Below are 16,683 nucleotides of genomic sequence, written 5' to 3'. Positions count from 1 at the left end.
TCTTGTTTTTGATGGATCATTTCTATCTCTGATTTGTCAAGGTTACTTGGAATTCTATTATTTTTCAGAAAAGCTAGAAACTTTAACCTAGTTTATAGCCACAAATGATTGAGAATCCTTTCAATTCTGGCAGCCATTGATTTAAAAAAATATTCAATCAAATTAGACCCAGGAATCTGGGTGCTGTTTTATAATACCTCCCCCAAGTTGCATCAAGCCATTTATTTCTCTTGCTATTAACTCATGGTTTTCCTGTTACTGGGTGTTTTTAAGCTCTGCAAACATTGGTATCATAATAGGTTGGTGCAAAAATAATCGCGATTTTTGCCCTTGAAAGTAATGGCAAAAACTGTAATTACTTTTGTACCAACCTAATAGTTTCTTGCTTGATTCTAGAAACTAGACTTGAACTTGAGTGATTTAGAATAGTAATTTTGGGGGTTGTGGCTGGTTGTAGTGGAGAGAAGAAACCCAATAATTGTTTCATTTATTCATGTAGCTTAGGTAGCATTATTATTTTGTATTTTTAGTAGCAAAGTAGGAGAAAATAGGAGAGCCTTTAGATTGAGTGTATCTGTTTTGTAGATTTTTTTCTGTGTTGGACTTTAAGAATGTCTAAGCTTTGACTTAAATTTAATAGTCAGTGTCCTATTTAATTTATGAACATAATAAAATTCATTTTTTTGTTATTGTCATTACAGGTTTTGGAAGGTGACAATGAAATGTGAAGAAGTTCCATTTCTCAAACCTGAAAGTTAGTGACTGCTACCAAATTTTAATGAAAATTAAATATGACTTAGAAGTATTGATTTATGAAGTCTTATGATGTCATCGGTTTCGACAGGAAGCAAACTCCAGCAGGCTGTGAGCCTACAGGGAGTTGACCCAGAAACATGCATGATTGTATTTAAAAACCACTGGGCACAGGTAATGTATGAATTCCACTTTTTTTGCTGGTCTCGGTAACCCCAGGGGCCTCCATCACACTGAATCAGGTGATAGGTACCTCTGTGATAGGTAACTAGATTTCTAGAAACATAGGGAGGGAAACTCTTTCAGGTAGGAAGAAAAGTAACTTTTTCATCTTGCTTTCCTAGAATAGGTATCTGGTCAAAAACCGAGGTTTTCACAAAAGCAATTAGGGTACATGCATGTTCCTTGGATATTTTTAGAAGAACAGCAGTTGTTCCTTAAAGTGACTTTTATATCGCTTTGCAATATACTTGACCATAATTACATCCTCTCTCTTTCTCTCTTCCCTGCTGATTTCCATCCAGTTCTTAAGCTCTAATAATACTAAAATACACATTTATTAAACATTTACCAAGTACTCTGTTGAGTACTTCAAATGCATTATGTCATTTAATCTTCTCTACAAACCTGTAAGGTAGCTAATGTTAGCTTCCTCATTTTACAGAAGAGGGAACAGAAAATTACCGAGGTTAAATAACTTGCTTGAGGTTATGCAGCTAGTAAGTTACTAAGCCCGTTACTTAGGCTTTGGTCTCTTGACTCCAAAGCTCATGTGTTTGATCTCTGTGCTCTACTGTTTTGCGGCTGGTGGTCCCTGTGTAACTTAATGAAAAATCCCTGAGTATACCTGAATATATGTCTTCATTACAAAGTGATTACAAATTTTTTTTTTTATTATTTACTTTGACTTCTCTGATCTGCTGTGTGGATAATTAAGGGTTGAATGTTCAGAAAATTTACTATCCTGCCCCTTAGGGAGTTTATAAGTAGTAAAATAAATAAAATTGGCATTCTTTACTACTTGCCCAACATTGCACTCCCCAGGTGAGCTGGTAAGTGGCTATTTATGTGACAGTTTTTAAATGACTACCCAGTACCTTCCTGTGGCTGGAAACAGCACACGGGTCAAAGCACTGAGCCTGTAAATCGCAACAATTATAGGGGACACAGTTTAGATCAAAAACGAGCAAAATCAATTCTGTTTCTGAGCCGTTTATACTTTGTAGCTTCTTGTTACTATCCAGTATAAACCTTCTCCGATTTTTTGTGCATTCTCTGACTTTTTGCCGTTAGAATTTTAATGAATTTGCTATGGACATTAGGGCACATATTCTTTAGTTAAGGGAAGAAAGTAATTTAGGAGTTTTCGAGATAATTAGAGTAATAACCTTTGGCTTTGCACTTTTATAAATATTTTAAAGCAGTATCTTCAAAGCGAGGTGGTGAATCCTAAGGAATGAGCCCAGTAGTCCATTGGGTGTAGGAAGAATATTTTAGAAGGTCTGTTTCTATCTTTACCTTTTACAAATTTCTGTTTTGTGTTTAAAATGTACATTATATATTTGTATATTAGTACCTGTATGATTACTAATTTATTTAGTTACTTGTGCTCATTTAAAAAATCTATTAGTGCACAATCATATGTTTTTAATTGAGAACATTTTCAGCTCCAGTCATTTCATTAGGCTGAAGAAGTCTATCCTACTACTTAGTCTTCACTCCCAGCCCCATTTGTTTATTTGTTTGTGTATAATACCTTGGCTTATAATCATTTCTCCTGGGGTAACTGTGACATGATCCATTTAGTATTCTGTGCCACTTTCCAAAGACATGATACATCATCAGCTTCTTGATCATATGTAGGTGGGTCATCTGCCCTGTCAGATTCTGTCCCCGGCAGGCTTTCTCCAAATGTGAGGAATGTGTCAGTACAATGTGTCACATTATTGAAAGACTATTGGTCCCAGAATCGTATTATTCATTTCCATAACAATACAAATGACTTCATTATTTTTGGACATTTTGGGTTCTCTGAAGCACAGTACAGATACATAGTACTCTCAGTGCAGACAAGTCTTGAGTTGAAGGTAAGGATAACTTTGTCAAAGGGGATGCTGTTTAGTTGTTAAATATTTTCTTTTATAAAGTTGGGACACTCATGGTCTTATTGTTGACTCAGCCATTTCTTTACCTTTGGGCAGGTGTTTTTAACCTTTTTTAGGCTTAACGTTTCCTTTTAAATAAATTCGGAAAATGCTCTCAGTTGCTGCCTATAGAGGCCCTTGAGGGCCTTTCTGTTATCTTTGTGAATGAAAATACTGGTTGAAGAAATTTACGTGAGTGTCAAAGTGTAATTGTTCAATGGAGATTTACTGAGCCCACACTCCAGGCATGTCACTGTAGGCATCACAGGTGGGACTTGAGAATGTATAAGCCTTGGTCTGGGCTTTAAAAAATGTATAAGCTGATTCAGATGACAATGCAAGATACATTATTATAAAATAGATAATCATTATTACATGAATTAAGTCAAGAGAAGGGGCTATTATGGCTGGAAATGACCTAGGAATGGAGAAAGTAAGATTTTGCTAGGTTGGCTATGGAAAAGGAAGGTTTTGATGACAGATAGGAAAAGAATATTTCAGAGAATGGATACTGGGAACAAATGCTCAATTTTAGCTTTTTTGGATGGTAAATATAAAGGAGGGGAAGGCAAAAAAATCATAGCCAGGCAGAGATATGGGACGAAGAGTAAGATAAGGAATGAGATCTTCAGTTGGTGGGAATGAATGATACTTACATATTGTTTTAGAGTTTCATGCATTAGCTCTTGGCTGTGAGTTGTTGGGCTGGGGTGGGTGAAGAGCAGTTGCAGAGGATTGGGAAAAGAGCTCAAGTCTGATATAAGCTCCTAGGCCTACTGTGACTACAGCCCCTGGGTTCCCCTGAGGCGACGCAAGAAAAATCTGTAAGGCTGGTAGGGAATGAGACATAGTCAAAGCTGGAAAGCATTTTATTTGCCTAGATGCCCCATTACCTGCCCAGTGTAATGCTTTTTTAAATGTCAAATTAGGAAAAAGTGTTGGCCGGGTGCTGTGGCTCACATCTGTGTTCCCAGCACTTTGGGAGGCTGAGGCGGGCAGATCACGAGGTCAGGAGTTTGAGACCAACCTGGCCAACATGGTGAAACCCCATCTCTACTAAAAATAAAAAACTTAGCCGGGCGTGGTGGTGCGTGCCTGTAATCCCAGCTACTCGGGAGTCTAAGGCAGGAGAATCGCTTGAACCCAGGAGGTGGAGGTTGCAGTGAGCTGAAATTGCGCCACTGAACTCCAGCCTGGGCGACAGAGCAAGACGTCTTAAAAAAATAAAAATAAATAAAAAAAAAAGAAAGGAAAAAATGAAGGCAACAAAAGCCTGTGGTATCCCGAGTTCTATTCGTTAGGAGACTTAAGTACAAATTCAACATAATTAACTTGTATTTGACAGGTTCTGTTCTGCTATTTGTTAATAGCTTCTATTCCAGAGCTTGAGTTAAAGAGCAAACACTGATGGAGGAGATCTGCTTGCCCACTTACACCTTAGAGCCTGTCAGAGGCAGCTAGTTATACAACCAGCCGTCATCCAATCAGTCTGTGATTCAGGGGAGTTGCCAGCGGAGAGACCTTAAATGGCCCAGTGGTGCACTTGAGGTTCCAAACTGTTTCTGGGTCCAGTGATCTCATGGCATCCCAGAATCATTCTAGAGTATACTTTCAGGAATGGTTGCATTCCTAATAGTGACACTGAAGAGTCTGGGCTATAGAAAGTACTCCCTGACTTCCTCTCACCTTCTGAGATGCCATCTTGTCCCATAAGTTGCCAGAGTGATGAATCTCAAATCCAGATCTGTCTGGTTCATTCCTCTAGTTGAACCTTTCAGTGGCATCTGGCCACCTACAGGCCAGGATGGCACACATAATTTGTTATGTCCTGGCTTCTGTTACTCTCTGCCTCTCATTTAATCACCAAAAATGCAAAGTTGCTTGGGGTTCCTAGCCACCCCGTCTCCTGGCAGTATCCATCATGCTATTTCATCCCTCTGTGCCTTAGGCACTCATTCTTCTTTCTGCCTGAAATATTCCTCCCACTGGTTAAATGCCTGTCCTTCTACAGGCCTCATTTGAGGCATCATTTGCTCTAGGAAACCTTCCCTGCCCTCTTTCATGCTCCCACCCCATGTTCAAGCATTAACCTGAGTATTCTATCACTCTTACACCAATCACCTTATAATTTAATTATTTATATTTTTAGAGAGAGAGTCTAGCTATGTTGCACTGGAGTGCAGTGGCTATTCACAGGTGCAATCATGGCATGCTACAGCCTTGAACTCCTGGCTCAAGAGATCCTGCTTCCTCACTCTCCCAAATAGCTGGGACTGCAGATATGTGCCACTGCATGTAGCCCAACCACTTTTTATTAAAATTGCATATGCACTATCTTCTTCACAAACTCATTACAAGCTCCTCAAGATCAGAGGCCATTTGTAACTGATATTCCCATTGCCCAGAACAGACTGTGACATATAGTAGATGTTCAATAAACGATTGAACTGAAAGGCAGTCAGAATAAAATACAAGTTTAAAAGACCTAGGCAACTTAGGAAACAGCTTTCAATGTACACTAATTTTAAAACATTGTATAATTTGCCACCAGCAAGATCTTTGGACTTGCGTTAAATGATCTGGAAGAGTGTGTGTATGTGTTTTATAGTAGTCTGTAAGAACAGTTTATAATCTAGTAGACTGTTGTTTTTATCTCTTGCCTTTGTGTCTTTGTTTTTATCTGAATGGAAGAGAAGACAGAAACAGTAAGAAGCATTATTAGCCCACCAGGCAATAAACTATTCAACTAGACTGCCATGTGAATTAAATTCCCTACACTAGTTATTTTTGATGGCACAGTTGTACTTTCTGAAGCTTCATGGACCTTGTTCTATTCCTTTTCTCTCTGCTCCTTTCAAGCATTGAATTTCAAAAGGTCTCTGCTCTTAGAGCCAGAGCAGAGGAGGTGGGTTAAAAAAAATCAATTGGAAATGCACATTTCTGTCTTTGCCTCTAGTTAATTAATAGCCCAGAATGACTTCTGTCTACCTTCAGCCTCTAAAAATAAGCTGTTTAAAAAATGTTTAGGCTAAGAAAATGTCAGAGCTCAAATAGAGTAATAGTGATGGATGAGGAAAAGTCAGTGGGTTTAGTAACATTTTTCATCTTGGAGAGGGGTAGGGATGGGAAAACACAGAACCATGTAGATTGGTTAATTAAGTCAAATGTATTCCCACAATAGTCAAAAATAGATAATATACTTGAGGTATGGTATCTTGTGTAGAGCTCCAAGTAGCCCAAATCTAAAGTCTAGAGCATCCATGCATGGATTTGACACATGTACTGTATTTGAGTCTCATTCCCTTGCTCTGCTTATCTCCATTCTTTCGCTCTGTGCCTTGTAGTAGACTAAATGACAGAGAAAAATTAAGTAAAGCCTTTGAGAGATGAACAGTTGGGAAGTATTAGAGAACTCTGATTAATTTTCTTTTTTTTTTTTTTTTTTTTGAGACGGAGTCTCACGCTGTTGCCCAGGCTGGAGTGCAGTGGCTCGATCTCGGCTCACTGCAAGCTCCGCCTCCCGGGTTCCCGCCATTCTCCTGCCTCAGCCTCCTGAGTAGCTGGGACTACAGGCGCCCGCCACCGCGCCCGGCTAATTTTTTGTATTTTTAGTAGAGACGGGGTTTCACTGTGGTCTCGATCTCCTGACCTTGTGATCCGCCCGCCTCGGCCTCCCAAAGTGCTGGGATTACAGGCTTGAGCCACCGCGCCCGGCCACTCTGATTAATTTTCTAAATATCTTAGTAAATTGATGTTTGTTAACATTTCAAAAAGTTCTGTCTCCCTTCCAAGGCTTACAGGTAGCTCTAGCCTTGATGGTAGAAGGTAAAGTGAACCAAAGGTATACTTCTTAAGTTAGAGGACTGAGGCATTAACTTGCACTTCTATCAGACTCTAAAGTGGTTGAACATGGCTGGGTGCGGTGGCTCATGCCTGTAGTCCCAGCACTTTGGGAAGCCGAGGTGGGCAGGAGTCTGAGACCAGCCTGGCCAACACGGTGAAACACTATCTCTACTAAAATACAAAAGTTAGCCAGGTGTGGTGGCACATGCCTGTAATCCCAGCTACTTGGGAGGCTGAGGCAGGAGACTTGCTTGAACCCAGGAGGCGGAGGTTGCAGTGAGCTGAGATTGCACCATTGCACTCCAACCTGGGTGACTGAGAGAGACTCCATCTCAAAAAATAAAAATAAAAATAAAATAAAAATAAAATGATTGAGCATGTTGAAATGTCAGCAACTCTCCTACTGTGTGCTTGGTGGTAAGTTTGATTTTTGCTGTGGTTGAAATTAGTGTTCTTTGAAATATCATTATTTAGATCATTACTCATAAGGCTTTTCCATAACTGTTTTATCCAAGATTTAGGCAAGCTTCTGGAGCTCAGGACTGGAGCTGACATTAAAAACCTGGTGTTAAGTGAATACGTATTATAAAGCTGTTATCTTAATGTAAAAAGAAGTGACTTGGTAGAGGTCTCCCTGTGGAAATAGATGCATAAGGAACACTTAATACTGAAAGACACAGCTGTTAAGTCATGAACAAGGGCTGCATGGAAACTTTTGTGTCGTTATTTGATACGTTATTTGATTAAGTGGAATTTGGCTTTAGACAGCTAAATCTTGCCCTTCAGTGTGTTGGAAAATATTGCATAGTAACTTGGTTTTTTCCACAATGCCACCTTATTTTAGCATTCCAAAGGATTTGGAAGTGTGGGTTTTACACATAAGACTTTCTTAAAATAACTGGGCTCTAACTTTGGTAGCATAAGTAATCACTTACTGATACATGCATGTATGTAAGACAGAGAACAATATTAACTGGAATCAAAGCTAGTCTCCTGAGAGAGAAACACTTGTGTTTATCCTGAAGGGTAATCATTTGTAGCTGAGGTACAATTATGTGATTTATGTAGAGCTTTCATTTTGACAGCATTTGCACTTGCTGTTTAGAATTTGTGCCCGTTTGAAATTCAGGCCAATTATCACTGGCTCACAGGGGCCATCATAAGGGATAAGGATAGGAGTATCTGATACTACTTAATGAAAGAAACATGCTATTTTTTAATCTTATTTAGCCCCAGTAATTCTCACATTTATAAGTCAAATGGCTTTGAAATTAGGTTAAATTTAGCTCTATGAATTTGATATTTTTACCAGCATTGTTCATATGTTGATTTTTATGTGTTTCTTTCTTTTTGGAATTGTGATACTTTACATTTAGGATCTGTATGTGATGAAGGCTAATGGTGCACCCACACACATACACATACACACGGGCACACACGTCTGTGTTTCTTAAAGTTTGTAGATTAACAAACATCTAGCTATGATCCGCAAAACGTTTAAGTTGCTATTTCTGATCTCAGCTGGTTTACTTAATTAATGAGTGGGCTTTATAAGGTGTTGATTAGTTTTTTAAAATGGTATTTTCAGCCTCACAAAGTAAATTTGTTTTATAATTTGGGAATATTTGCAAAGTATATTTTGCTTGCTTTCATTCTTTTACCTACTGAGATCCCTCCGGCCCCATTAATTGTGTTTTTTCTTCCTCTGAGCTGAATCCTTGAGACTGAGTCTAGAGAGCTGAGAAGAAGCCAGGTGTGGGAAATGAGGCAAGGTCGGGAGTATAAGACAGCTGGTAATCAGGAGTAGACCAGGCCTGGGGGAGCCACTGTGAGCAGCGTGAAATCGTGGCATCCATAGCACCGGAAGGTAAAAGTTGGTGTGTGGGTGGAACTGGCAGCAAGCAGAAATCAGGGACACAGAAATTGATGGGAGTGATACGAAAAGAGGGCACAAAAGGAAAAAATAAGGAAAAGTCCAGGTCTTATCAGAGATCAGTTTATAGAAACTGAAAGAACTATGACACCATTGGAGTGAGAAAGTTGGGACTTGGGATAGAAGTTCTTTGGCATTTCAGTACAAATTGTGCTCTAGTCAAGAAGCTTCTTAGGCATTCCCTGCCAATATAGGAACCGGTCCCAAGATTGGGCCACCAGAGCCCGCTAGTAAAAGCAGGTCATGGGTGTGTCTGCCTGGAAAGCAAAAGGAGGTACCCTGGGAAGGTCCTAAGGAGAGAGGTTAAGGACATGTGGCAACACAAGCATAATCAGCACTTTGCTGAGCATTGTGTGTTTCATGACTCACATATGTTGGTTACAACACACCCATCTTCCAGGCAGTAAAACCAGTGGGTTAGGTCTGGGTCTTCAATGTGTCTGCTCCATCTGAAGACAGTATAAGGGAACTACTTTAAGAGAGTAAAGATGCTTCAGTTTAAAAGCTGCTAAACAGTTTGCATTCTGTATAAAAATCTTAGTTCTCTTTTTAAGGTTTTTCATAGCAAGAAAAGGAGGTCTGTAAAGGAATGAATTGGAATAAATAATATAAATGAAGGTTAATTAATGAGAAAAATACAATTTATGGTTATGTAAATAAAGACTTTTGCTGTGTCTTACATATTTGCATGCACATATATAGTTTATATAAAATATACATATGCATATGTATAAATTTATATTGCTTAGAAATTGCTGAGACTTAAGAGATCTCTAATTGTTAATTGTTTTTAACTCAATGGTTTGGTCTTTTTTGGACATTAGTACATGATTACTTTGTCTACCTTTGTTTTTATTTGTATTATGAAATTAGATAAACTTACAGGAAAGAATAAATAACCTTAAAATCTCATTTATATCTTTTTAGACTCACTTTTAATCATGTATCTACTTGGCAATGTATTTGCTTTTTAGCTTACATTTTAATGATAGAAAATGAATTTACTTAGTGTTTTTTTTTTTGATGGCTCATACAATTTTTTTATATTGTATGGTGATATAATATATTTTGATTGTAATTCTCTTATTCTTGACCATTTGAGTCAATAGTATTTTTTTCATTATAGGAAAGTTGAACATGTTTTAAAAGATTATTTTTGGGTTGTTTCCTTGGGGCATTTTCCCCAAAGTCAGATTAACAAGTCAAAAGGCAGGAACAATTTTATAGCTTCTATTACATACTGCCAGATTGTTTTCCAGAAAGATTGAGCTAATTTGCTACTCCACTATCAATGTATAAAGCACAGCCCCAGTTTTAGATAGTTTAGACAGTCTGGGCACACATGAAAAGTGTAATTACATTTTTATCCTGAGGTCTAGCTGTAAAGATAGTTCTCATAAGTAAACTCAATATATGGACTTTGAAATTATAGAACTGATAAGGCATGTCTTTTGTTCTTCAGAATGTGGAGGCTTGAAGTTAGGGACTTTTGGGGCTGGACAATGTGTGGTGTGGAGGTAGAGGGTCCCTTTGGACCAGTGTGGTACTGTGATTGCATTCTATTGAGTTGTTGGTAGGGCCCAGAACAAAGGGATGGGGGAGAGCCAGGTCCCGGTGTTTCTGCTGCTAGGACGGTGACCAGGTGCAAGGAATCCTGAAGGGCTTGGTGGAGGTTGTAGGATAGTGGGTGTACTTTGGAGTCAGGCATGCAGCAAAGGAGAAGAGGATGTCTAGTGGCTGTCCTGTGGCCACTAGTCAGTGGGCCAGGTACTCACTGGGTAGGGGCTAGCCAAAGGCCTTCCTTTTTTTTATTAAAAATGTCAACTCAAGGGTGTTGGAGTGATTTTTTGCCTTTGTGACACAGCATTATCAACTTTATAATGGAAGTCAATGGAGATTATAGATTCTGTGGAAATTCTTTTATTCTGTAAGGGTGGACTTGCCTGGTCTATAAAGATTTTTTTTCCATTTCTGACAAGGGAGAGACAGACATTTCCCTGAGAAATAAATTTCCTTCATTGCTCATGCATGCTGACATAGCATTATGCCTTTGCCAGCTTCCCCAATGACTTGCAAAAATTCCATAACCTAAGTACTCATACAGAACATGTAACAGCACATCATAGAACTGGACCCGGAGGGTACTGCAAAAGACACATAGATTCCATGCAATTCAGAAAGGCAAAAAGGGACAAAGATAAAGTCATTGATAAATGTTTGGATGTTTAAAAATTATCATATGTGTATATTTTCAAAGGAGTAAATGGAATGAGTATTATACCAGAAATTCTAAGTCATAAAGTTAAATGGAAGTTGAGATAAAAAATTGTTTTAGTTTCCAGGATGCAAAGTGGAAGTATCTGTTGGCACAGAAAGTGAGAAACCTTCAAATGCTAGCAGTGGGAAAGGAGAGAAGCTGACCGGGGCTGTGAGGTGACCTGTTTAGGGATTTTTATTTAAATTGTTAATTGAGTTTTTTGTGGTAAAGTATATATAACAAAATAGGCCACCTTAACCCATTTTGATTTTTGTTTTGTTTGAGGCTGGAGTGCAATGGCGTGATCAAGGCTTACTGCAGCCTCAACCTCCTGGGACTCAAAAGATCCTTCTACCTCAGAGTCTCAAGGCATGCACCACCACACCCAGCTAATTTTTACAGTTATTTTGTAGAGACAGGGTCTCACTATTTTGCCCAGCCTGGTCTTGAAGTCCTAGGCTCCAGTGATCCTCCTATCTTGACCTCCCAAAGTGCTTAATTATCAGCTCTATTTCCAAAACTTTTTAATCACTCCAAACTTTAGGGGTTTGTTTTGTAATTGGTTGTCTCAGAATTTTTAAGCTTAAAGAAACACAACATTCAAGCCCTTTATTTTTCAGTTTCAGTATATGCCACATGTTAGGGTTGATTCTACTAGTTGTATGTCGCTCGTTTATCAGTTTCCTTTAATCTTTTCTGTTGCTGCATGTTTGGTTGAAGAGGGCATCCATCCAAGTAGGGAAGGGAGGATATTGTTCTGCCAAGGGCATATGAGTAGCTGTGTTCCTCTGCTGAGATCTCCAGAGCAATTCTGTTTGTAGGAGAACATGGGTAGCATGGTTTCCTTGTGCTTATTTAATGTATTTTAAAATTAAAAAGCAATGTTATACATTTACAATCTAGAAAAAAATTTAAGAATTTGTCATGACTTTGAACATAAAAATGAGTCTTTTTGCATATTTTTCACATACATCTTTGACATAATTGATTATTATGCATCTAACATCTATAAATAGCTTGCTTTTTTCATCTAACATATCACTTACAATTTCTCATTTTCCTCAATTATGTTCATAATGAATAATCCAAAGAATGCATGTAGCTTAATTGATGTAACCATAGTATTTTCTTTGATATTTAGATTGTTGAAATTTATAACTGTGGAAGTAAACATCTTCAGACATCTTCTTTCTATAGTTTAACTCCTTCATTTTAGTGTTTGAGAGGAAGACACACACACACACAATGCTACACATATCTTGTTGTGGGCAGTGGCTCCTGCACTTTTGGTGAAGATTTGGTAAAATCAGTGGTGATGTGTTTTTGTAATTATGATAAACATCAGATAGATGACAAATGTTTGACTTGGTTACAGGTTGTGAAAATCTTGGAGAAGCACGACCCCTTGAAGAACACCCAGGCAAAATATGGGTCTATCCCTCCAGATGAGGCCAGTGCTGTGCAGAATTATGTAGAACACATGCTCTTCTTGTTGATTGAAGAGCAAGCCAAGGATGCTGCAATGGGGCCGATTCTGGAATTTGTGGTCTCTGAGAACATCATGGAGAAACTTTTCCTTTGGAGCTTGAGAAGGGAATTTACTGACGAGACTAAAATTGAGCAGCTAAAGATGTATGAGATGTTGGTCACCCAGTCGCACCAGCCTCTGCTGCACCACAAACCCATTCTGAAGCCTCTGATGATGTTATTGAGCTCTTGTTCAGGAACAACCACCCCCACTGTGGAGGAGAAGCTGGTTGTCCTACTCAATCAGCTCTGTTCCATTCTTGCCAAAGATCCATCCATTTTAGAACTCTTCTTCCACACTAGTGAAGACCAAGGCGCTGCCAACTTCCTCATCTTCTCCCTTCTGATTCCCTTCATTCACCGAGAGGGGGCAGTGGGCCAGCAAGCTCGGGATGCATTGTTATTCATCATGTCTCTCTCTGCTGAGAACAGCATGGTAGCCCATCACATCGTGGAGAACACCTACTTTTGTCCAGTAAGTCTCTCTCCTTGGCACGTTTTCCACTCACTCCCTTTTTTCTCTTTTGTTGCTAATGATGAATACTATCTTACTCCCTTTTTTCTCCCAGTAAGTTGTAGTTGGCACCTCCTATGGAAAGATGTTTAGAGGAAATCTTTTGGAGGGAGCAGAGGAGTCTAAGTTGAGATGCTATTTGTCTGAGCAGCATCAGCTCATCATAAGCCAACAGAGGAAGCTAGATGTGTTACCGTTTTTGGTTAATTTTTTACTGCATTAAGAATGATTTTAATTGTTCTAGGAGCATAGGAGCATATCCTGAGAAATTGGTAAAACCTGTGCTTTCTCATTCCTTAGCTTTTCAGGTTGATTTTGCTCCTAGGAATCATGGCATGTGATAAGACCTCCACTGCTGGTTTCACAAATTAATTTGTTTCTCAGCAAGAAAATGACCGCTAGTTTTAGTGTATTTTGTTGTCATAGGAACATGGGGTGGTGGAGTGGGAGTTCAACAGTCAGTTAGTGTGTAGGGGTCATGCTGACAACACCAAATGCTGGCAAGATGTGGAGGAGTAGAAACTCTCATTCATTGCTGATGGGAATGCACAATGGTACAGCTACTTTGGAAGACAGTTTGGCAGTTTCTTACAAAACTAAACATACTCTTGCTGTGTGGTCCATCTATTGCACTCCTTGATATTTACCTAAAGGAGTTGAAAACTTATGTCCACCCAAAAACCTGCACATGGATGTTTATAGAAGCCTTATTTATAATTTGCAAAAACTTGGAAGCAAACAAGATGTCTTTTAGCAGGTGAATAGATAAATAAAGTGGGGGTATATGCAGATAATGGAATATTTTTCAGCTAAAAAGAAATGAGCTGGTAAGCCATGGATAGATATGGAAGAACCTGAAATGCTTATTACTAAGTGAAAGAAGCCAATCTGAAAAGGGTGCCTACTGTATGATTCCAACTATATGACATTCTGGAAAAGGCAAAACTATGGAGACAATAAAAAGACTATTTTCTTCCCCTGAGCATTGGAGCAGGGTGAGGGATGAATAATCAAAGCACACGGGACTTTTATGGCAGTGAAATTACTTTGTATGATACTAGAATGGTGGGTACATGTCAATATACATTTGTCCAAACCCATAGAATGTAAAACACTGAGTGAGCGCTTATGTAAACTATGGTTTTGGGGGTGACTCTACTACGTCACTGTGAGTTCATCAGTTGTAACAAATGTAGCCCTCTGGTAGAGGATATTGATAATCAGGGAGGCTGTGCATGTGTTGGGGCAGCGTGTATGTGGGATATCTCTGTACCTTCCTCTCAGTTTTGTTGTGAACCTTAAACTGTTCTAAAGAAAACCTCTTAATAGCAGTTTTGAGAGGGAGCTATACGAGGTTTGGGTTTTAGCTTATTTGAATTGTTTAATTCAGTTGTGTAATTCTGCTGTTAAAGGAGAGCAGATATTGTAACAAATCAAAATATTCAGGTGGTTCACTTGATCAATATGCAAAAGGCAATTTAGAAAATACCATTTACAAGAGCAACATAATCATAAGGTATCTTGAAATAAATCTAACAAATACATGAAAGGCCTTTGTGGAGAAAATTATAAAGGGCATAAAAGATCTAAATAAATGGAAAGCTCTACAGCCTGTAGATACTGTACAGATGAGACATTCCTGCAGATTAATCTATAAAGTTGATGCAATTTATGTTTTAAAAACTTTTTATTGTAAGAAAAAGTAAAATACAGAAAATTTAAAACACTAAGATGAACAGTGTATGCACACCACCTAGATTCAAAGTTGTTAATATTTTGCCATTCTTTGGTATTTTATGCTTTTATTTGTTTTTGTTGTACCATTTGAAATTAAGTTACAGATGTTAGATACTTTAGTCTGTATTTCCTATGAATGAGGACATTCTCCCACATAACCACAATACTGTTATTATACCTAAGAACATTATACAATAATTCCTTAATACGATCTAGTATCCAGTTCTCCCATTATGCCCCAAATTACTTTCATAGCTTTTTTCTCCCCCTTTGTAGAGTCCAATAAAAGATATACATCTAGCTATCAGGTCTCTTTAGTCTCCATTAATATAATAACAACCTGCCACTTTTCTTCCCCATGACATTGACTTTTTAAGAGACCAAGCCATTGTCTTATAAAACATCCCCACATTCTGAGTTTGATTGTTTCTTGTGTAGTTTGACTTGTCCCTAACCCTGCATTTCCTACAAATTGGACTTAGATCTACACGCCCAGTTAAATTTAGGTTAAATATTTTTGGCAAGGATACTTTACAAGTGATGCTATATACTTTTTGCATTACAGCAAGGGGCCTATGTTAAGTTATTCCACTATTGGTGATGCAATGAGACCCCAGTTAATACTTATCAGAGTAGTAAGTATTAAGTAGTAACTGTGTTGTCAAGAGTGTGAAAACAAAACAAAAAAAAAGAACTTTTGAGAATATAAATTGGCATGGTAACTCAGGAAAGCAGTATGGCAATGTTTGGTAAACCTGAATATTTGCATACCGTGTGATCCTGCAAATTCCCTTCTAGATATCTGGCCTGGAGAAATCTGGCACTTATTTACAAGGATACATATACAAAGATGTTCAATAAAACAGTGATTTGAACAACAGAAAAATAGAAGTACGTGAAGTGAAAGATAAACTGGTTTATTCATACATCAGTGGAATACTTTTCAGCATTCAAAGTGTATGAATAGTGTACTGTCATGTAACTATGTGTATGAACAGCAGTAAATCAAAAAACATATTGAGTTATTTATTTATTTATTGAAACAGAGTCTCGCTCTGTCACCCAGGCTGGAGTGTGGTGGCGTGATCTCGGCTCACTGCAACCCTGCCTCCCGGGTTCAAGTGATTCTCATGCCTCAGCCTCCCGAATAGCTGGGACTACAGGCGTGTGCCACCATGCCTGGGTAATTTTTTGTATTTTTAGTAGAGACAGAGTTTCACCGTGTTGACCAGGCTGGTCTCGAACTCCTGACCTCAAGTGATCTGCCCGCCCGGCCTCCCAAAATGCTGGGATTACAGGCATGAGCCACTGTGCCGCCTAGAGTTTACATAAAATTTTAAAACGCAGAATCTTAGTGTATGCTGTTTTTTGGATACATGTGTATACAGTAAAAGTACAAAACAACCGCAAGGATAATAATATATGCGAAGTTCAAGACTGTGACTTTCTGGGGGTGAAGGAAGGAGAAGGGATGGTAATGAGATTGGAGTGGGGTGTAGTTCTATTTCTAATTTTTATTGTTTGAAAAAATCAGAGTATTCTGAAGAAATTTTTGCAGAATATTAAAATCTGTTAAGTCTTGGTGATGGGTTTCTATTATGCTTTGTGTATTTTTGATATTTCATAATTAAAAAATTTAAATATATTATGACAAGAATGGACCATTTTTAATGTTTAGATTTCTATTTAACTGTGTCATAAGCAGATTTTAGTTGAGTGTTGCTTTTATAAAAATGTATTTTAAAACACTGTACAGATCATTAAAGTTGGAGTGAAAACAACATCTCCAGCTGACCTTGTTTGCTAGAATGGAACACGAGCTTCATTGTGTTAAGTTGCCCCTTAGGATAGATCCCATAATCTCATTTGTACCCAGTTTTCTATAATTACATCTGACAACGTGATTAAAAAAAAAAGGCCTCTTTATGTTGAAGATAAAAGCATACTCTATTAACCATCCAGCTAAGGACCACAG

At 38.3% G+C, this 16,683-nt stretch overlaps 1 protein-coding gene across 2 annotated transcripts in view; it reads left to right on the top strand.

The window, feature by feature from the left end:
- FHIP1A (FHF complex subunit HOOK interacting protein 1A) overlaps positions 1 to 16,683 on the top strand; it is a 263,721-nt gene that overhangs the window by 166,196 nt on the left and 80,842 nt on the right. Inside the window, exons 3-4 of one of the 2 annotated variants that reach the window (XM_050791560.1) lie at positions 702 to 927; positions 12,306 to 12,932. In XM_050791560.1, coding sequence (XP_050647517.1) covers positions 823 to 927; positions 12,306 to 12,932 — 732 coding nt within the window. In that variant the 5' untranslated portion in view covers positions 702 to 822. Of the gene's footprint in view, positions 1 to 701; positions 928 to 8,442; positions 8,608 to 12,305; positions 12,933 to 16,683 lie in introns of those variants that run through there. The other variant, XM_050791561.1, reaches the window with a different exon arrangement.

The sequence above is a fragment of the Macaca thibetana genome, chromosome 5, assembly GCF_024542745.1.
Source record: "Macaca thibetana thibetana isolate TM-01 chromosome 5, ASM2454274v1, whole genome shotgun sequence".
NCBI classification, from domain to species: domain Eukaryota; kingdom Metazoa; phylum Chordata; class Mammalia; order Primates; family Cercopithecidae; genus Macaca; species Macaca thibetana.
This window is presented reverse-complemented; position numbering and strand designations above follow the sequence as displayed.